Raw genomic sequence first — 22,820 nt, forward strand, 5'->3', positions numbered from 1 at the left:
ATGAACTGAAACCCCTTGCTGCTGCCTTATATTTGTGGAAAAAGTAGGCTCAGAAAGTGAACAAATAAATGTTTACTCAGCATTGTACAAAAATAAATAATTTTTCCATATTAAATAACCAATTAGGAACACTATTCCAATGACTGTCTGTAAATTCTGCTTTGTGCAAAAACATTGTGCAACTAATATTTGTGCCTGGTTCTACTCATTACTGTCCTACTTGTATGTTACCTTCAATGCCTTTTTTCTCAATAAGGTCTCCAGCGGCCTCTGTCACAGCATGATGCAGTGTTTCTGCACCAACCTGGTTCAGCCGACGGGCATTTAAAGATCGTTTCTGTTTGTTTGTTCCAAAGGCTTCAATGAGAGAGTCAACCTGCAAAAATGTAAGTTTTTTTCCCCCCAAAAAAGAAAGAAAAATTATTTTACACAGAGCAATAGCAGTTGGAGCATATAACATATAACAAAATATCTTTTTTGGGTTGAGTATTCCTTCTTGAGGTAACAAAAAAACTTTAAATATCAAACTTACAAATCAGTTAACTACCTCAGCAAATGCATACATTTTCTAACTTGTCTGGAAATGCTACAGTCACTTTTGATTTTGACAGAAAGATTCTAATACTCTTTACATGTTTATAACAATAACAACAAGTGCAACAGGCAATGTCTGTCAAGAAAGTAATGAAACTGCCAGCACTGTAACATAAACCTTAAGAGAAAACTTCAGCCAATATAAAATAGTTTTCTATTAGAACATGCGCACAAATCCTGGCGGTAAACCTTTGCTTTTACCTTCAAAGTAACATTCAACATTATGAATAACTTTTATTGGTCAAATATATTTGAGGTCTTATTTAATTATCATCTTCACTTGAATGTTACACAGTGTTAACAGTGTAAATCTGAAACCAATTAACTTCCCATTGAACACAAGATTATGACTTGTGCTTTTTGCACACAGGATAAGCCAAGTCAGTCAGTCAATCAGTCATTGTCCAACCAGTTATATCGTAACACAGGGTCACGGGGGCCTGTTGGAGCCAATCCCAGCCAGCACAGGGAGCAAGGCAGGAACAAACCCCGGGCAGGGCGCCAGCCCACCGCAGGGCACACACACACACACCAAGGACACATTAGGGACAATTTGGGATCACCAATGCACCTAACCTGCAGGAATCCGGAGCACCCGAAGGAAACCCACGCAGACACGGGGAGAACATGCAAACTCCACACAGGGAGGACCTGGGAAGCAAACCCAGGTCTCCTTACAGCAAGGCAGCAGCGCTACCACTGTGCCACCACGCTGCCTTAGATAAGCCAAGTGGCATACAAAATATGATAAGAAAATTTGAGAACAGATAAATCTTTGCAAGTTTTAAAATGAAACTTATGGGCTGGGTTAACCCACGTGTATTATTGGAAACCACAATTCAAATTATTCTTTCTATATTTAACACATATTCAGACATGCAGCTACTTTTAGTTATTCCATTCCACTTTAGTTGAGTCAGTCATACATACCTTCTCTTTGTATGTTTTGGCTGGACTTTCTGAAGAATCCTGAGAATCTTTTTCACCTAAAAAAATGATTCAGGTAAATGCAAAACAAACAAAAAAGAAAAACCCACATGAACTATGGCTAGAGATGGGCAGCATGGTGATGTAATGGTAAACACATCTGGCTCACAGTTTAATGGACATGGGTTTGCATCCTATTCCACATTCCATGTACACATGCCTGCTGCAACACTTTTCAAAGCAAAATGATCAAAACATTGTTTTTATTTAGTTTGCATATTGTATTGAACTTCCTCCCGGCCTTAATCTGTCACTCGTTGCAGTTGTACATTGTTATCACAGATCTTTTCACTTGCACATCTGTATGCTTCTACTGACCTACCCTTTTAACCTCTGCCCTCAAATAAAGGAAAACATGTTTATTTATAAAATTAAGGCAATGCACAGAGCAGGTGGTTTGTAAGGTTTTTTACTTTTTAAATTTTGTGGGGTCAAAAAATAAACAGAAGATCAATACAAGATGAAAAAGGGCCTCCTTCCCCCCGGTGCTAAATACATTCAGTGTGCAGCCTGACTCCTCAATTCATTCTGTACAGTGCCACATTGGCTGGAAGATTATGAGCAAACTAAGACCTGCTTTTAACTGGATCTCCTATTTTAGTTAAGCATTCTTTAATTCACAGCTTTACTGAATCATTACAATGACTTTGAATATGGCTTATTTATACTTTAGAGAAAATAAATGCTGTGTAATTAATTATGAAAAACTTTAGCTTTTTTTAAGCATATGCCTGGTAAGCAGAATATTACTAAAACAACTACTTCTCTTATTAGTTTGTGTCTGTGACTTCAACTTGACAAAATACAAACTTCACTTTACACCATCTTTCTGATTTCAAAATGAGAGCAGGAATAAGACAAGTTTATTATACAAGGCGTTTAAATAGAAGCAGTACTTATTAATTGTATTCACAAAGCATTAGAGAACAAGAAAATGGACACAGGTATATATGAAAGGGGCTGCTACTTAAATATAATTTCTATTTGTGCGATCACTAGCGGCTGCTAATGGTTGAAAGGACAACCATATGTTTTATTCCAGCTTATAAGTGTGTGAGAGCTGGTTAATGCGTGTCTGTGCATTTACTGAGTAAATTCCTGCCCACTCTTTACCACTGCAGTCTTATGCTTCCTGGCATGGTAGGCTTCATCTGATCATTTCCAGGAGGTATAAACATGCAGTTTATGCTGTCAACTTGTTCATGACTTCTAAAAGGGCTAAGTTTCAGTTTTGACAGTTTTATCAATTAATTACTGTGTGGCATGTTGGTGCACTTGGGGACATGTACCACTCCAGAATTTGCTCTACCCGTGTTTGTTTGTGTTTTCCTCTGTATGGTTTAATTTTATCCCCATATCTCCAAAGAAGTGCAGGTTAATGTTAACAGACAGTTTCAAATGGGCTCCTGTGTGGGCATGGATGTGGACATGAAAGGACCCTGTGACAGACTGCAACTCTGCCAGGGTCTTCTTGTGTTTACCTCATAGTTGGTTTCTATGGTTATTACTGGTACACAACACGACGAAAATAACACACACTGCTTTAGACAGGTAAACAGTATTGCTAAAGACATCAACCACCATGCAGTTATTTTTCCCAATCCTGGATTCCAGGAAATGATACAGGACAATAACTACTCACACCACTACACTCAGACAGTTATTATTCATAGAACACTAGGCTACTCGATAGACGGCCATACTGACAACTGCATGAGTGTTGCTTTTTAATACGGTCTAATTTTTCTTTTAATACATAAGGTTGCATTTAGGGCCCGTTTTAGCTGCTATACTACTGTCACTAGTCTGTGGGAGTCATGTAAGCAAGGATTTAAATGTAATGTGTACTCAGACCAAGAAACATACACTTTGAACATACCTTTAAATACGGGATGCATGATAAATGTCTCTGCGTCATGAATTTCCATTTTTCCTGTTTCTTTATTGAGAACTCCAACTAAATACCTAAAAAGTAAAGTTATATTATGTAAATATATAAACCACAGAATATGCTGTATATGAAATAACATAAGCTTGACTATAATTTGATCTTCATTTATAAATTAAATTTGCATAAAAAAATATTAAAAATGCAGTTGAAGTGTTCTTTAGTGTGTTGATAATATTTTAAGTTATTTGAAGAATATCATCACATAGCTAAACAAGTAATCTTTAACTTTACTAACTCATTATGATGAGTATATAAAATATGTTGTTATACTAAATTTACAAAAAAAAAATACTGCAGATTTTTCAACGAATGTTTCAGATCTTCATCCATAATTTAAATACTAGACAATAGAGACCTGAATAAACAAATAATACAACATTTTTAAAGAATGGTATGTAACAACCAATGTCAAAATGAAATTTCCCCCTTTATACTCAATAACAGGTTAATAAGCTAAGCAACAAAGCAATAACTGAAATCTGACACCACCGGCAGCTACAAACTAGTCTTTCAGAGTGCTCTACATTGAGGAATTTAGGCTTACTCCTTCTTGTGGGTTTTTGAAAATAACCTGCTAGTTTTATTAGGCCCTGAGGTTCAGGTTTGCATTTTGACCTGGCCATTCTGACAATTTAACTCATTTCATCGGCCATCCTAAAAATACAACTGCTTGTGACAGTTTTGGAAAATTTGGTGCTGCAAAACCTAAGCACACTTCAGTTCAGAGACAGCTGGCCTTAAAGTCTCTGTAAGATATTGCCACCATGCTTGACCAGTAGTATGAACAGAGTTTTTTTTTTTTTTAATTCCAACAAGGGTGCATGTCATCCAGATGGCTTCACTTTATTGGCCAACAGAACTTTGGAGAATCACCCAGGTTCACAAACTTCAAGACAAACAGTCAGTCATGTTTCATTAGTAAAATTTATTTTTTGCCCAGTGTCACTCTGAGGGCACTATGTTTTGGCAACTTAAGAAACCAGCAGATACATAGGAGATGTTTTAAGTTTCATTATGACTTCACTTAAAATAAACACTTTGTTTTAAAATACATTATGGCAGAACTTCTACTACTAGGAAGATGCATTATTGTCACACACTTTCTACATTTGACCAATATGACCCTGACCAGACTTTGAGGGGCACCACAACCTTAAAAATGGTGTTTTAATAAATTTAAGGACACAAGATTTTAATAATATTTTTCCAGGAATTTCTTTTGATTGTATAACAATGTACATTTTAACCCTAAATGCTGCCAACAACACTTGTGCATTACATTGGCTTGGCTTTAGGGATTCCTTACCCTTTTCACTTTTTACAAAGAAAATGCTCATTACGTCTGATTAGCTCTAATGTAGGATAGCATTTTCTCAATCGTATTTGACTTTTCTTTGATTAATTTGGGGTTTTTAGGCGTTTTCATCCTGAAATAGACATACGGTATCTGTAACAGCACAACTGAAAATGGCTGTTAACAATTGCTCTCATACAGGTTGAGGATCCCTAATCCAAAATGCCCGACTCCAGAATTATTTTAGATTTTGGAATATTTGCATATTTGTATTTTCCTAGAACACCCACTCTCATTTCCTCCAGTCCATGCACTTTAAAAAGCCATGGTTTTGGGAAGAGAGCCAAAAAAACCTAAACCAAAGAATTGATGCTGTGAGAAAAGAAAATAATAAAATAGCGGTTATCCATTCTGGATCTCAGTAGCAAATGGTGACTGAAACTTACTGATTAATTTGTACACTGTAACGAGTGTGACAACATAAGAGACACTCACACGTAGACCACTGCAGCTACTTGGCTCCATGCAGTTGAGAAGTGCTTCTGCATTCTATCTTTCTGTTATTCTGAATACTGAATCACTTAATGAGATAACAGCAATAAACAGAGTTTAGATAAGCATGGTGGTCTATGTATACATACTATGTTTTATTGGCTATATTTTGGCATGGCATGTTTGCTTTTCTAGTTAGACAACAATGTTACTTGACTTTAGTTATTCGTTTAGACGTGCAGTCAGAAAGTGGATTCTGTGGAAGCTCGTCCGTGCTTCTACTGGTCTTGTTACGCACATTTACTGATTTGGGTGATTTGAGTACTGAAATCTGCATTTCCTGTGGCTGTTCGGTATCTTAACAACAGTACTTTTCACCTCCTTTTGGCGGGGTGTGACACATCATTTATTTTTAATGCATATTTTTAAATTCATATATTCAATACATTCATCCATCCAATACAGTTACAATAATTACAAATGTATTAATTTTTAAAAAAAGTATTTCCTCAAAGAAGAAATGTTATCCTCACCAATTAAAATGACAAAATTCTGGAAACCACTATTTTCTGAAAGACTTAAAAAAATGTTGTTAACTTACTTGCAAAGTGTATTACATTTTGAGGCTCTTGGTCCAAAATTACTGCCAGAATAGCAAAGCCGTTTGGTGTTCGCAACCTGTAATAAAACAAGAAACATACAAATGTAGAATGTTAGTCAAGGACAATAAGCATTTATCCATTTTGCCAACCCACATAGTCAACTACCGAGTTGGGCTGGTTAGAGCCTATGTTTACTTTAAAATATTCTGTGGACTACTTCACATAATTAAAAAAAAAATCATACAAAAATTGCTTACTAACAAAACTACTACTTCTTCTTAAAAAAATGCTGTTAAGTAGATGATATGGTTCACTATACGTCTGAAAGAAGAGTAGCCCTCATGTTGATTGTCCACACCCAGATTTATGGCAAAAAGGCATGTGCAAAAACTGCTTATTTACCATACAAATTATACAAAGGAGAACACAAAGTGCAAGTGAACAGAGGATACCCACAACATTGATGTCACAACTGACCATCACATATTTGAATCTCTCCCCAATATAGAACTGTGTGCTACATCCTAATTGCTGGGAAGAAACAAATGGCCTCCTGCCAGTCTGTATCTTTAGAAGGGATACAGACTTGACTTTTCCAGTAATTGTCAGTCACAGACTTCATTGACATAATCTTAGCAAGTCAGAGACAGATGAGGCGCGCTCCCATGACATGCAGCCTGCCATTAGGGATGTCCGATACCATTTCTGATACCCAATACAGTATATAATGCAAATCAAAAATTATTCAAATAAATTGCAATTCTGCACGCATTAAAATCTTTACATTGATGGAAACAAATAATAGAAATTTAAGTCATTAAATGCAAATACTTAGTAGTGTAATATTTTCTAAAGTGTAAGAGTAAAGTTCTTACTTTTTATAGCTTACAGAAGTAAACCCGGTCAACAGTTTTTTTTTTTACATTGATGAAAACAAATACTGTTACAGAGTTAATATGATGAAATGTCATTAAATGTTATTAGGATCTTTTCTTTCTTTTGTAAACAATGTGTACATAAAAATATTAAAACAAATATTAAATAAACATTCAAATAAGAAGAACATTATTATTGACTTTTGTAAACAACTGTTCAAAAAAGCAATACACAAACAGAGCACTAACCCATTGAAAAGCTTTGCATACAGTGATCCTTCGCTATATCGCGCTTCGACTTTCGCGACTTCACTCCATCGCGGATTTTAAATATTTTAAATATGTAAGCATATCTAAATATATATCACAGATTTTTCGCTGGTTCGCGGATTTCTGCGGACAATGGGTCTTTCAATTTATGGTACATGCTTCCTCAGTTTGTTTTCCCAGTTGATTTCTTACAAGGGACGCCATTGGCAGATGGCTGAGAAGCTACCCAATCAGAGCACGTATTACGTATTAAATAAAACTCCTCAATGATATAAGATATGCTTCCCGTGTGGTGCTTCGCTCACTTAAAAGCTCTAACAGCACGTATTATTTTTTGATTGTTCGCTTTTCTCCGTCTCTCTCACTCTCTCTGACATTCTCTGCTCCTGACAGAGGGGGTGTGAGCAGAGGGGCTGTTTGCACAGAGGCTGTTTGCTTAGAAGATACGGACGCTCCTCTAAAAAATGCTGAAAGACTACCTTCACATTGATCCCTTCCTTGCGGCCGCTTTATTGCAGTGCTTCCACTTAAAGGCCCAACAGCCCTATTGATTTTTGATTGTTTACTTTTCTCTCTCTCTCTCTGACATTCTCTGCTCCTGACGCGCACTTCTTTGAAGAGGAAGATATGTTTGCATTCTTTTAATTGTGAGAAAGAACTGTCATCTCAGTCTTGTCATGGAGCAGTTTAAACTTTTGACTAAAGGGTGTTATTTCATGTTTAGAGGGCTCTAATAATGTTAAAAAAACGTCTTTAGAAGGTCGTAAACAGGTTTTCTATACTCTAACTGCGAAAATATAAGATTTATCAATAAAGAATCCTACTTCGCAGAAATTCATTTATTGCGGTAGAGTCTGGAATGGATTAACCGCAATAAACGAGGGTTTACTGTATATGCGATCAGTGCATATTGCATTTTTGTCTAAGAAAGCTACGATGTCTTTGTAAATTCCAAACTTTTTTGCAAGAAAGACTAGCATGTCAACATGTTCAAGTTCCTGTGAGACATGCTTTTGTTGGGCTGCAAATGAGCCCTGACGTACTAAATAAAAACTGTGAATCATAACTGAAAATATATGAGCATGCGGAGGAGTAGCAGTACTGTTTAAGCAAATAAGTGCTAAAAGGTATCGACTTCCATTACAGTATATAATAAAGTTATACATTATATAGTAAATTATATAGTAGATGAGATGAAATATCATTTTAAAATCTCTCATAGTAATATAAAAGAAAGTAACACGTCACGGAAACACACTTAAATTGATGGACCAACGGAGCTCTACTACTGAAGAGTGCTGAAGGAACAGCACTGAATAAAACTCCTAGACGTAAAAATAATTGTAGACTTCTGTTTCTATGTGGTAAACATTTAACTGATTACAAAAAATATTTTAACCTGTAGAAAAAAAAAAATAAATGCCACATCTCTACTTCAAACACAAAAGTTTACAGATTTACACTTATTAATGTTTCTGTAATTTAGAAATAAGAAACCTCTCAAAATTCCTTGTATTGACTCTCCCGTCAGTCTTTCAAGTGTTTGGCTAAATTGGTTGTGTTAGCCCCTTCAGACGGTATTGTATACAGTAGCTAATCTTGCATACAGGCTTAAATGAGTTGTGTTTTTCAGTCCCCATTTGACATACTGTATATAGCTGAAAATATTTCCACACACCACTCTGGCTACCATCTTTATCAATTAATCATGCTGGTGATGGCTCCAACGGCGCTGAAGTTGTGCTCTTACAATGCCTGTGAGTGGCTGGAAACAAAGCTGCCCTTCCAGTCTTACTGACTGATAGCCTACGAAGCTCAACTGTCAAAAGCCAGAGTGAATTGGAAGTACAGACAGTCCCCAGGTTACGTACGAGATAGGGAATGTAGGTCTGTACTTAAGTTAAATTTGTATGTAAGCCAGAACAGGTCCATTATTTTAATAAATGCTATTGTTGACCGCCTGTAACCAAGTGCTCTGCCAATGAATGATGGAGTTTCACCCCTCTCTGACCTTTTTTTTATTTCTACTTTATTTCCCATGGGGATGGTTTTTCTCTTCTTTACTATATCACCAGCACTTGCATCAGATTTGTGTTTCAGAGACATTCTTGAAGGGTGAAGACAAAAGGTTAAAATGAGCTCTTCTGCACAGCACTGTACACGCTATCACAGCAGGAAGGCATCCGTCTGACAAGAGACAACTCCCTGCTATGTACGTAACACTACAAGCACACTTGCTATTGAGAATGAATGGGGGCATCGACGGGTGGATCATCACCAGCCCACCACACAGTCACCTCCACTACAGTATGCTGCCTGCAGCGTCCGGACACCGACGAACGGTGTGGCCAAAGGCGGATAGTGAATCGCCACAATTCAATAGGCAGCCATCTGATGCATACTATAATGCTACCCCCCTGCCGCCCCGTTCACCCTCAGTGGCCTCCAATCAGCCAAAACCGGGTCACCGCTTACAGCATTACCAGCCGCCCACTGAGAGCGAATGGGGCAGCCATGTGTAGTGGGCGGGCAGTGAAACCGCTTGCCGCTGGGAGCCGCCTGAGGGACACTACACTGCGCAAGCAGCAAAATCGCCCCCCTCCAGCCTCCGTCCAGCCACCGCTTGCAGCATTACCAGCTGCGCACCGAGAACGAATCGGGCAGCCGTGTGTGTGGTGGGTGGCCATTGAAACTGCCCGAGGGACATTACACTGCATGGGCAGCAAAATCGCCCCCCTCCAGCCTTCGTCCAGCCACCGCTTGCAGCATCCCCAGGCCGAAGATGATGGAGCAGCAGTTACTGAGGCGCATGCATCACAGATGCGGCCCCGTTCGTAAGTCGGATGTCCGTAACCTGGGGGCTACCTGCACAAAGATAGATTATGCTATACAATTGATACCATGAAAAAACAATGTTTATTGATATTTCTATACTTTTGACAATCCAATCGGACATATCCAGAGTCACAGTCGTAGGGTTGGGCTCGTGTATACTGTACATGAGAGATGACAACCAATGAGCACTCAGCTAGAAATACAAGCATATGATGCAGCTCCAAGGAATAAGAAACACGGATGTTTTAGACTTGACAAATAAAACAAAGATCTGTCTGTCTGATATCTTGTGTTTTTATGCACAATAACAGAATGTCAAAACAAAAAAAAAGGCAGAAATTGTGGCTGAACTCATCATACCTGTAAACTCTTTGCATGGCCACCATCTCCGTCAGGCAACAAAATATTGCCTGTCAGAAAAAGGGGCAAGCTCAGAATATTTTCAATATGTAAAACTCTGCTGGAAAATCAGCACACAGTCGTCTATTTTGAAGTACTCTGCATTTTCTAGTCACATAATCCAACTTCCTCTGGTGAAAAAATCAGCAGCTGCAGCCATCAAGTTTGACTAGAAGTCGTGCAATGTTACAATAGCTTAAGTTGTAAAGTATATCGAGCAAAAATCTTTTAAAACAGCACACATCTGACAAGTAGATACACAGTGTTTGGCTGTGGTTATTGTCATCAGACACACAACAAGCAAAAAAACAAAATTATTAATAATAATGAATCATACAAAGGCATATTAAGTGCAAACATACATGAAATAGCACTTAAAACCTTAAAGCTACACTTGAATACGGTAAAACCTCGATTACCCACAATTCGATTAACTGTCAGGGCAAAAAAAAACAACATTGCACACGCCAGCGTCTACCTATCACTACTGCTGCACGACACGCTCCGAGCTTTGCACATTGGAACGACTCTCCCTTCTGCTAGCGCGTAATGTTTTTCCCCAGCTCCACGTGTCAAGCCTTCGGGCTCTCTGGACGATGTGGTGCCGTCCAGACTGCTGAAAGATGTGTTTCCTGCGATTCGATACGATGTCCTAAAGATCATAACTAGTAGGCTATCCTCAGCTATAGTTCCTCGTGCTTTCAAACACGAAGTTGTACATCCAATCGTGAAAAAACCTGATCTTGACCCTGCCGTTCTCTCCAATCTTCATCCAATCTCCAAACTACCTTTCTTGTCAAAAATACTCGAAAAAGTAGTTTATGACCAATTAACTCATTAAGGCCCCAACACAGCACAGAAACCTTGCATTTACGTGTCCTAAATGACGTCCTTTTGGCATTGGACTCAGGACTCCACGTGATTATGGTTCTTCTCAACTTATCTGCTGCCTTCGACACAATCGACCACGACATCATGATTTCCCGACTCGAATCCTGGGCTGGTGTATATGGCTTAGCCCTCGACTGGTTCAGATCATATTTCTGCAACAGGACTCTCAGAGTCATGCTAGACTCTGAATCAGTCCCACTTCCATGTGGGGTCCCCCAGGGTTCCATTTTAGGGCCACTACTTTTTTCAATCTACATTCTGCCTTTAGGTGCAATTTTTAGAAAACATGCAATTTCATATCACCTATATGCTGACGACTGCCAAATTTATTTCTCCCTCAAGCCAACTGACTCCACCAAACCTCTCTTCGACTGCCTATCTGACATTAAGGGCTGGCTGGCTGTAAACTACCTTCACCTGAACGATTCAAAAACCGAGGTCATTGTTTTTAGTTCCGACTGCAAACAGACCCCACCCCTTGGCCTCAACTCTCTTCCCATTCCAGTAACTTCGTCTGTTTCCAATCTTGGAATCAAAATGGATACGGTCCTGAAAATGGATGCTCAAGTCAACAGCACAGTAAAATCCTGCTTTTTCCATCTCAGGCGAATTGCCAAACTCAAGCCTATTCTGTCTAACCACCTCCTGGAATCAGTAATCCATCTGGCTTGACTACTCTAATTCCTGCCTATATGGTATCAGTAAAGCCACTCTTTCTAGACTCCAACTGGCTCAAAATGTGGCTGCAAGGCTTCTAACTGGAAGCAGCAGAAGCCAACACATTACATCGATTTTAAAAACCCTACACTGGCTGCTGGTTAGATTCAGAATCGATTTTAAGATACTCCTCCTAACCTATAAGGCATTAAACGGTCTAGCCACCGCCTATTTGAGTGTCTTGCTCCATCGTCACAATCCTCTTTGTGTTCTTAGATCCACAGATCAGTTGCTCCTAACCGTTCCCAAGGCACGTTTTAAAGCTCGTGGTGAAAGGGCTTTTCTCCGTCTGTGCACCCAGGCTCTGGAACTCCCTACCCTTAGTGGTTAGGCATGCTGCTTCAGTCGCCACATTCAAATCACACCTAAAAACGCACTTCTTCACATTGGCTTTTAATTCTTAACCTGTCTCATTTCCACATGCTTTTTGCTATTTCTCTATTTTACTGGGTCCCCTGACCTGTTTTTTAGTATCTCTGTTTTAATTCTCTCTTAATGTTTGTTTTTGATATTTTGCTTTTAGTCCAGCTTGTTTTAACTGTACAGCTCTTCGATCAGTTGTAATGCTGTGTTTTTAAGCGCTCAGCAAATAAAAATGGTATGGTATGCTGCATTTTGAAATCACAGTGTCAGTTACATACCTTCAGCTTTAATAGCATTTTGTAGCTTTTCTCTTTTGTTATAATTAAACTACTATACATTGTTATGGCCGATAAACATATGCGTGTGGTGTTGGAATTGTCACAAAAACTGAAATTATTAAATGTTTACAAAATGGCAAAAGCACTTCAAGTTTTGCTTCAGTTTTTTGATATATATATATATATATATATATATATATAAAGTGTGATACCGACAAAACTTAAAAATGCATGCCACGTGCCACTAAGCAATGAAACATGGTCAAAGAGCTTTGTTCCACAATAACACCTGCACTACAATTCAAAAACAGATGCACCACAGTTAATATTTCTGCACTACTGTCAGGACTACCAGCAGGAGAGATTGCAAGTGTAAGCAGTAGGTGTTGCATCTAATTCAGTCCCCCTTGTCCCCCCTGGCAAAAATGTCACTCAAACCTTAAAATGAGTGCCGCTTCACAATCAGGGCTTCCACAGAAATCAATACTAGACCTCACCCTTCTGTATGGAGTACTGTAAGGTCCAAATTCCATTCTCTTAAAAAAAGTCATTCCTTTTTATGAACACACCGCTTGCAGTAAGGAACCATGAATAATGTGCGTTTCTACATCTCATTCACAGGTGACAATTGCATGTGCAATGCCCGATTCCTTTCATATCATAAAACAGGACCACTAACTGATAAATGACCGCTAACTGAAAGACACCGATTGCGCTATGATAAGGTCAGACAACACACCTCACTCGGTTTTGGTGACTCACATGCAGCCTTTCCCTTTGTTGCACTCCCTCCCTGAAATGCCATCTGGCATTCCAGGCTGGAAACCCAATTATATTCATTGTCTGTGGCATAACTACTTTTGAAATGGAAGAGTAGGTTTAATATTGTGTAAAGAAAAGACAAAGCGCTGAACGTTTCCTGGCTATGTTGAAATAAATTCTAGTTTAGAAAACAATCATTTGACACTGGCATTGTGTACAATATGTACACATTGTATATATTAATTCCTTAAGAACATATAAAGCCTAATTACTATATGATTGGGGACAAAGGCGAATGTGTATGCACCAAATCCTGCGCATTTTGACGAACTCTGTTACTCAAAATGCCAGTGCCTGATCGGCATCTCATTGACATCAATTCTGACAAGGCCGATTAGGTTACTGAGACTCATTATCAGCTGATCAGATCTGCCACGTGATTAATCGGTTGGGCGCTAGAAATAACTTAGTTAGACCTTCTCTTAAAACTAATTCTTTCCAAATCAGGCAATCAATCACCAGATGTGAAACAATTATTTTTTGATATCAGGTGTGACACCTGTAGAGGGTGTAGCAGCAGCTGAACCCGACACAGACAAACACAAAAGGCACACTTACAAAGCCCACGCATTTTATTTCTTGAACTCGTTCCTAGTACAGCACCTTACACACTGCTCCAATCACCAACAATAACTCCGTCCTTTACAACTTCTCTATTTTCTTTCTTTTTCTCTTCTGCCACCTCTACTCCTCCCTTCGCAAGCCCTGTCCTCCACCTCCCGACTCCAGCTCCCCGAATGGAGTGATGCAGCCTCCTTTATATTGTTCTCGTATGTGCTCCATAATGATCTTCCTGCAGCACTTCCTGGTGTGGTGGAAGTGCTGCATGGGCACCCAGAAGCACTCCAGGTGCGCCCAGATTCTCTTCCAGCAGCACTTCCTGGTATGGTGGAAGTGCTGCAGTCCATGATTCCGGAATCGTCCAAGCGCCCTCTCGTGTCCCGGGGAAGGTACTGCTTCTCTCCCAGTCTTCTCATCCTCCAGGCCTCCCGGCTAGGCAAGAGCCACAGCCATCCACCACACAGGATGTGAGAAAAATCAAAAATTATGTTATGATTTACTGGAGTACTTCTTTAACAGGTTTGACCACCCTAACCCACTCTCACCTCAGAGTACTGCATCCTCCAACCATCCTTCTGCTGATACCAGCATAGAAGAGACATCCCCACCCACAATTACAGCAGCGCAGGTGAGCAGAGAGCTGAGGAGACTTCGTGCCAGCAAAGCAGAGGGTCCAGATGGAGTATCGCCACGACTGCTGAAGGCCTGTATGCTGGAGCTGGGGAGTCCTCTACAGCGCATCTTCAACCTGAGCCTGGAACAGGGGAGAGTCCTCAGGCTTTGGAAAACATCTTGTATCACCCCAGTCCCAAAGGTATCACGTCCTAGTGAGCTGAATGACTTCCGACCTGTCGCTCTGACGTCACATCTGATGAAGACCATGGAGCGGCTGCTGCTTCACTACCTGAGGCCACAGGTCCGCCGCACCCTCGACCCTCTGCAGTTCGCATACCAGGAGAAGGTGGGAGCGGAAGATGCCATTATCTATATGCTACACCGATCCCTCCCCCACTTGGACAGAGGCAGTGGTGCTGTAAGAATTATGTTTCTGGACTCCTCTAGTGCCTTCAACACACCTGGTGGCATGGATCGTGGACTATCTTACAGACAGACCTCAGTATGTGCGTCTGGGGAAATGCAGGTCTGACATTGTGGTCAGCAACACAGGAGTGCCGCAGGGGACTGTGCTTTCTCCGGTCCTGTTCAGCCAATATACATCAGACTTCCAATACAACTCGGAGTCCTGCCACGTGCAAAAATTTGCTGACGACACTGCTATCATGGGATGCATCAGGAGTGGGCAGGAGGAGGCGTATAGGAACCTAATCAAGGACTTTGTTAAATGGTGCGACTCAAACCACTTACACCTGAACACCAGCAAGACCAAGGAACTGGTGGTGGATTTTAGGAGGCCCAGGCCCCTCATGGACCCCGTGATCATCAGAGGTGACTGTGTGAAGAGAGTGCAGACCTATAAATATCTGGGAGTGCAGCTAGATGACAAATTGGAATGGACTGCCAATACTGATGCTCTGTGTAAGAAAGGTCAGAGCCAAATATACTACCTTAGAAGGTTGGCATCCTTCAACATCTGCAATAAGATGGTGTGGTGAGTGCCCTCTTCTACATGGTGGTGTGCTGGGGAGGCAGCATAAAGAAGAAGGACGCCTCACACCTGGACAAACTGGTGAGGAAGGCAGGCTCTATTGTAGGCACAGAGCTGGACAGTTTGACATCCGTGGCAGAGCAACGGGCGCTGAGCAGGCTCCTGTCAATCATGGAGAATCCACCGCATCCACTGAACAGGATCATCTCCAGACACAGGAGCAGCTTCAGTGACAGACTGCTGTCACCATCCTGCTCCACTGACAGACTGAGGAGATCGTTCTTCCCCGACACTATGCGACTCTTCAATTCTACCCCCTTTGTAAACGTTAACATTATTCAAAGTTATTGTGCATTTTTATTACTCTTTAATTTAATATTTTTTTTTTTATCAGTATGCTGCTGGATTATGTGAATTTCCCCTTGTGGATTAATAAAGTATCTATCTATCTATTTATCTATCTATCTAAAGGTAATTCTAAACTAAAGTGTAAGAAAGTCTAGACAGTTTAACAGTGTAATTTACTTAATATTTGACATATTATATATGCGATAAACTTTAAGATGAAATGAAAAACAAAACGTTAACCCTGTCAGTTCATGTAAAGCTTTTAAGTACTTCAACAAAAACGCTAAACGCAGTCGTAATGTTAATGAGCCACTTAGCAATGTAATTCTGAAGAAAAATGGCAAAAAGGCATATTAGATGAGTTCCAGAAAAAAACAGGGCTGAACATAAAAACAAATATGACTTGCTGTTCAACGCCATGTTGGGACTCTCCTGCTGGACACAAACACTGATTAATACGATTTTGTCACATTTTCTAAGAAGCAAATGCAAAGCCAAAAATGTAGGTGGGCCATGCAACTGAAATTAAGCAATTACACATTCCTGAAATTACACCATTGTCTCGACATGCTCATGTCACTTGAAATCTCATCATGTTGTTTTTAAAGAAGCTGAAGTATGTTGAAATTACAGAAAAAAAAACAACCAAAACAACAAAAGCATCAGGAACACACAATATGTCCTATAATGTTAATAATACTCTACATAAGATTGTAAAAAAATAAAAATGTAACTCTATACTGAATAGAAATTATATCTTACCAAAATCCGCTGGTGTTTTTTCCTTGGATTGTTGGTATCCACATTTTTATATAATGCAAAATCCACCAGTTGAGAGTTTCTAAGATTGCCATTTGAAAACTGAACTGTAACACAAACAAGCAAATAATTACCAAAAGAAATCAAAGATGTTAATTTACTTTCTGCAATTTTTCCCTGTTTTTTGAAGATACACTTATTATATATTATTGTGAAAATAAAGGATAAGGTTGCTACTTAGCTTTATTGTTTTAGCATATGTTAAATAAGGGTTTGCATGCTTTATTTTGAAATTCTTTTAAGAGGATTACACTGCAAAAAATGAATATGCAAAAACTAACAAAAAAAAAACTTGAAATTGGAGTTGTTTTGCTTTTATTTAGCAACAAATCTGCCAAAGGGGTAAGCATAAATTGCTTGAGATTTCTTGAAAAAAGCTACATAATCAGTCAGTCAGTCCTTATCCAACGCGCTATATCGGGGTCCTCAATCACAGTCCTGGAGGGCCGCAGTGGCTGCAGGTTTTTGTTCTAACCCAGTTGCTTATTTAGAAAGCAATTCTTGCCAATAACTTAATTTCATGGCTTGTTAGTTGCTTTAACTCTGCTATGTCAGGTAGATTTTCTTCCTCTTTCTAAGGATATCATCCAAATGGTTTGAAGGCTGAAATGAAGGAGTAATTCTCAGTCCTTCCCTTTTTTCTCTTCACTTTCCTTCCAAGTATTTAACTAAACCCAATAGTGCATGATAAATACACACCGAGGTGTAAATGGTTAACAAGCTAAATGGAGAAATGCTGGCGTCTTTTGTCATTTGCATCGTATTGCTAATTAGGAGCCATTAAAAACCAAGAGTACAGCTGTTTAAGACTAAATAAGCAATAAGAGTTCTAAATCTCAACGAGCGAGAAAAAGTGAAGCAGAAGTGTCACTTGAGCAATGAGTGCTTCTTATTAAGCAGTTGGGTTGGAGCAAGAACCTGCAGCCACCACAGCCCTCCAGGACCGTGATTGAGGACCCCTGCACTATATCCTAACTATAGGATCACGGGGGTCTGCTGGTGCAAGGGAGGAACAAATCCCAGTCAGGGGCGCCAGCCCACCGCAGAACACACACATAACAAGTACACATTAGGGACAATTTAGAATCGCCAATGCGCCTAACCTGCATGTCTTTGAACTGTGGGAAGAAACCCACGCAGACAAGGAGAGAACATGCAAACTCCATGCAGGGGGGACCCGCGAAGCGAACCCGCGTCCCCTAACTGCGAGGCAGCAGCGCTACCACTGCGCCACCGTGGTGCCCAGCTACATAACCATAAAAACAAATTTCTTGATAAGTCAATAAATCTTACAATAAGAAAAACAAGATTAATGGCTTGATATAAAAAACTTTTCACTTGATTAGATTTCATTTTTGAAGTGTATTTAATCTATTTAGTAATTCAGTTTCTACAGTGTATTAGAGCATTACCCTAAAAAGAACAACAGAATGTATGTAGAAAATTATTCAGCTATGAAAGAGCCATCTATCAAGCACATTTAGTGAGCCAGTAGGTAGCCTGTTCTTGTTGGTCATCCAGACCCTTTTACAAGTTGTCTGGATCTCCACTACCAAAACATGCTTTGCTCTGGACAACCCACAAACCTTTATGTGATTGAAAGTTTCCAGGTGTTCATCCTGAATTAACTTAATTTCCACTTGCTTGCAAAAAGAAAAGCAAAAAACAATCATATAACATATCCTTAGTTTATCAATGAAACATTGCCATTGAGAATACTGCAACTCTACTTCATGGGTTCTGCCATTTATATCTGATACAGACATATGTGACCTGAAAGTAACCTGCAATTGACTTGACTAGAAATGTACAATCCAACTAATTTTATGCCAATGTTTATGCGATCTTAATCCACATGTTTGAAGGTTTTCAAATTTTCAATATTTTCTCGGAGTAACAAGAGTAGACTGGATTAGGAATGAGTATGATAGAGGGATAAGACAGGTATAACAGTTTTGTGATCAAAGGAGAGAGGTTAGATTGAGATGGTTTGGACATGTGCACAGGAGAGACGAGGGGTAGATCAGGAAAACAATGCTGACAATGGAATTGCTAGGCAAGAGGAAAAGAGGAAGGCCAAAGAGGAGGTTTATGGATGTGGAGAAGGAGGATGTAAAAGACAGGCATAGATGGAGAAGATGATCCAGAAGGGACAGGATCCAAGTTAATGGCCTCGCGGCTCCCTATTCTGGACACCGAAGGACAAAATAAGATCATTGTCCCGCTGGCTTTCACTTTTTCGTACCAGGCGAAACAAATTGTCAGAATCCTACGTATGAAGTTTCAACAGTGTAGTACAGTACAGGCCAAAAGTTTGGACACACCTCCTCATTCAATGTGTTTTCTTTATTTCCATGACCATTTACAGCACTCCATCACTCTCCTTCTTGGTCAAATAGCCCTTACACAGACAGCCTGGAGGTGTGTTTGGGGTCATTGTCCTGTTGAAAAATAAATGATCGTCCAGCTAACCTGACTTCTGCACAACACAACTGCTGGTCCCAACCCCATTGATAAAGCACGAAATTCCACTAAATAACCCTGATAAGGCACACCTGTGAAGTGAAAACCATTTCAGGTGACTACCTGTTGAAGCTCATCGAGAGAATGCCAAGAGTGTGCAAAGCAGTAATCAGAGCAAAGGGGGGCTGTTTTGAAGAAACTAGAATATAAAACATGTTTTCAGTTATTTCACCTTTTTTTGTTAAGTACATAACTCCACATGTGTTCATTCATAGTTCTGATGCCTTCAGTGAGAATCTACCAATGTAAATGGTCATGAAAATAAAGAAAACACATTGAATGAGAAGGTGTGTCCAAACTTTTGGTCTGTACTGTATGTCTTTTCCACCATTTCAAAACATCTGGTTGGTGACGGCCTACAGGAGGAATAAGGACTTAAAGGATCTTTTGGTCCATGCCTCCTGTAGGCCGAAAAAAAGTTAATACGTTCACCTGACAGTCAATGTGGCAGAAAACAGTGTGAAAGATGGGGATAGATGGAGATGGATGGTCTGCTGTGGTGACCCCTAAATTGGAGCAGCCATAAGAAGAAGACGTTTATGTGACCCTCATCATACCCCTGTATTGAAAATCAAGATGGATTTCAGAAACTCAAAGTGCCAATGGAAAGAAAGCGAGGTGATGGACATAATAAGCATTCTGGGCAACTGCCAATAAAGCCCAATCGCTATACTTTTACAGACAGAATTGGTGCACCACAAGTCTTGTGGGCAGACCTCGACATACTCTGTTGGGAATATGCGAAAAATGACAAATCCCTAATACAAGAAATTGCAAATGGTGATTAAAGGATTAAAAAAATATATATGTATGCAATCGAAACAACCCTTAACATTCTAACATTATCAAACTACTCTTCTGCATCATAACCCTGCACTTCTCACCCTCATTAGTCCTCGCTCCTCCCTCATGTCCACAGGCACTTCATTAAAAAGTGACTGATGTTTGCTATCATTTGTAAAACTCATTCATTCAAATGTATTTAACACAAGTTTAAGTAATTACAATTCATTATGTGGTGTTATTATTATTGGCCAGCTACAGCAGATGTTCAGAGCTGTTATAGGTTGCACGCCTTAAGACATGAAAGTCAGGATACTTTAAAGCAGGGCTTTCAAACTCTGGTCCTAGAGGGCCACAGTGACTGCAGGTTCTCATTCTAACCCTTTTCTTAATTGGTGACCTGTTTTTGCTGCTAATTAACTTCTTTTGCATTCATTGTAATCGACCTGTTCTTAAAGACTCAGACCCCTTAATTGTTTCTTTTTCCTTAATTAACTGCCAACCAATTGTGAAATACAAAATGAACCAAAACATGACCAGCAATCTGTGTCCATCATACAATATCTTAAAATAAAGAAAGGTGAAAGTCTCAGGTATGCTGATTTGCTGAGGTCCACAAAACATTTGACCAGTGCTCTTAGAAAAGAGAAAATGCTCAAGTTCAGAAATGTCTGCTATTGCACAATGACAGCAGCGACAAGTCACAGAATTAAAGAACGGGTTTAATTAACGACAAGAATCGTCACCTAATTAAGCAACTGGTTGGAGTGAAATTGATTGAAGTTTGAGGCCCTGACTTAGTTGGTCTTCTGTTGGCTCACTCACTTCACACTTCATTTCTGTTTGGGTGCCATTTAAGGAAAGAAATGAAGCAAATCAGAGGAACGATGAAGAAATTCAGGGAAACAAATTTTTAAAAACAAGTCAATTAAAACTAATTCAAAAGAAGTTAATTAGCAGCAAAAATAGGCCACTAATTAAGAAAAGGGTTAGAATGAAAACCTGCAGTCACTGTGGCCCTCCAGGACCGGAGTTTGAGGACCCTGTTTTAAAGAATTGTTTATATCCTTTAATTATTTATATTATTTTACAAAACAACAGTAAACAAATTTTCAAAGCAATATCTTGTTTTCTTCTGGATCAGGTAGAGTAAGGTTTCGGTTACTTATAGTAGACGGTCTTTATCCAAAGAGGGTTTTTTTTTTATTGTACTTTTATTGGTGTATTTAAGTAAAGCTCCACTTGTCTGAGATAAAGGAATAACAACATGAAATGCAAGTATAATAATTTGTCAAAAATATATTTTTGTTGCTTATTTCTTTATGTAGATCACTTCTTCATTTATTTAATTCAGTGACAAATCATGCAGAATAAAGCAAGCAATGAAATGAAGGCTGTCACTTTCACTCGTCAAAGTTGAGAGGGCGGGCTCCAGCGAATACTGTTTTCTGATTGGTGAATCATCCACAGAGTAGGCATATGTGATTTCCTTGAGTTTGGAATTCTGGGACTCGGGCATCTGATAGGAGCGCAAAAAAGATGCCCAGAATTACTATGAGAAGTGGCTACTCTAATTCAAGAAACTCCAAATTTATCATTAGGAGTTTACATCTGAAATGTCTGTTGTAAATGTGACATTTGATGGCCGACGATTTACCAGTCAAGAATATGTATTCGCTAGAGTTCGCCCTCTCAACTTTGACGAGTGAAAATGACAGTTTTCATATCAGAGCTTATTTCGTGTTGCGTGCGGAGTTATTGAAGTAAAAGAAATAAATAAAGATGCTGGTAGAAAAACATTGACACAATTATTTATGCTCACATTTCCAGTTATTACGTAGTGTAGCTTTTCACAATGCTTTACGTATTTACTTATTTTGTCCGAAATATTCCTCCATAGTCACTTAAGTGTTTGTACACAACGTTAAGAATGGCTGGATGAATTCTAAGCAGCTAGGATTCCCGTAAACCCTCAGTCTCGTTCTATTGTGATGAATTTAAACGCATTTTGGTTTTAGTGCAGAATAAACGAGGAGGTATCGACAGACACAAGCTAATTTATTAATTAAGGTGCTTCAATTCAACAAGAGAAAAGGCGACTATTTATAATAAACACATTCAAAAGGTTCTACCGCAGCTTCGTCGTACTAGACGACACAATAAAAACTATACTGGTTAATCGGCAGGCTCAGACAACTTTAAGGACAGACTTAATAAAGGAAAATACAACGTACATAAAATAACTTTAAACTTGTATTGATGGCGATGAAAAGCACACGTGGGCACAGCAAGGTATTACATGTCTGACAGCAAAACTCGGGGTTTTCCAACGAAAAAACTATTTTTAATTCCCACTTTTTAAAAAAATATATTAATTAACAGATTACCAATCGGGGATTTCTCTGAATCTTCTCTCCTATCATCGTATTTCCAAACAGCCGAAACAGCCATGAGTATTTCAATTAAAAGCAGCAACTCTGATTACGGAAAACAGCAAAGGACAAACAGAACGAATCCTTTCAGGGGTACTACTACTGCCCTCGCACGGCCAAACAGAGTAACTCCAGCTACTCACATATCTAACATTATCAATCAATCAACATCTATTTATATAGCACATATTCATACAAAAAACTGTAGCTCAAAGTGCTTTACAAAATGAATAGAAAAATAGAAGACACAATAAAAAATAAACATAAGTCAACATTAATTAACATTGACAGAAAAAAAAAAAAAAAAAACTCCAAAAGCTGGAGAAAAAAAATAAAATCTGTAGGGGTTCCAGACCACAAGACCGCCCAGTCCCCTCT

At 39.2% G+C, this 22,820-nt stretch overlaps 1 protein-coding gene across 2 annotated transcripts in view; it reads right to left on the reverse strand.

Annotated features, from left to right (window-relative positions):
- polr1e (RNA polymerase I subunit E) overlaps positions 1-22,493 on the reverse strand; it is a 49,717-nt gene extending 27,224 nt beyond the window's left edge. For both annotated transcript variants that reach the window (XM_039758309.1, XM_039758308.1), the window contains exons 1-6: positions 22,398-22,493; positions 16,648-16,751; positions 5,920-5,996; positions 3,461-3,546; positions 1,525-1,580; positions 232-376 (exon numbers count right to left, since the gene is read on the reverse strand). In XM_039758309.1, coding sequence (XP_039614243.1) covers positions 232-376; positions 1,525-1,580; positions 3,461-3,546; positions 5,920-5,996; positions 16,648-16,751; positions 22,398-22,461 — 532 coding nt within the window. In that variant the 5' untranslated portion in view covers positions 22,462-22,493. The remainder of the gene's footprint in view (positions 1-231; positions 377-1,524; positions 1,581-3,460; positions 3,547-5,919; positions 5,997-16,647; positions 16,752-22,397) is intronic.
- Positions 22,494-22,820: the final 327 nt, after the last annotated feature.

The sequence above is a fragment of the Polypterus senegalus genome, chromosome 7 (assembly GCF_016835505.1).
Source record: "Polypterus senegalus isolate Bchr_013 chromosome 7, ASM1683550v1, whole genome shotgun sequence".
In the NCBI taxonomy this organism is placed as follows: Eukaryota; Metazoa; Chordata; class Cladistia; order Polypteriformes; family Polypteridae; genus Polypterus; species Polypterus senegalus.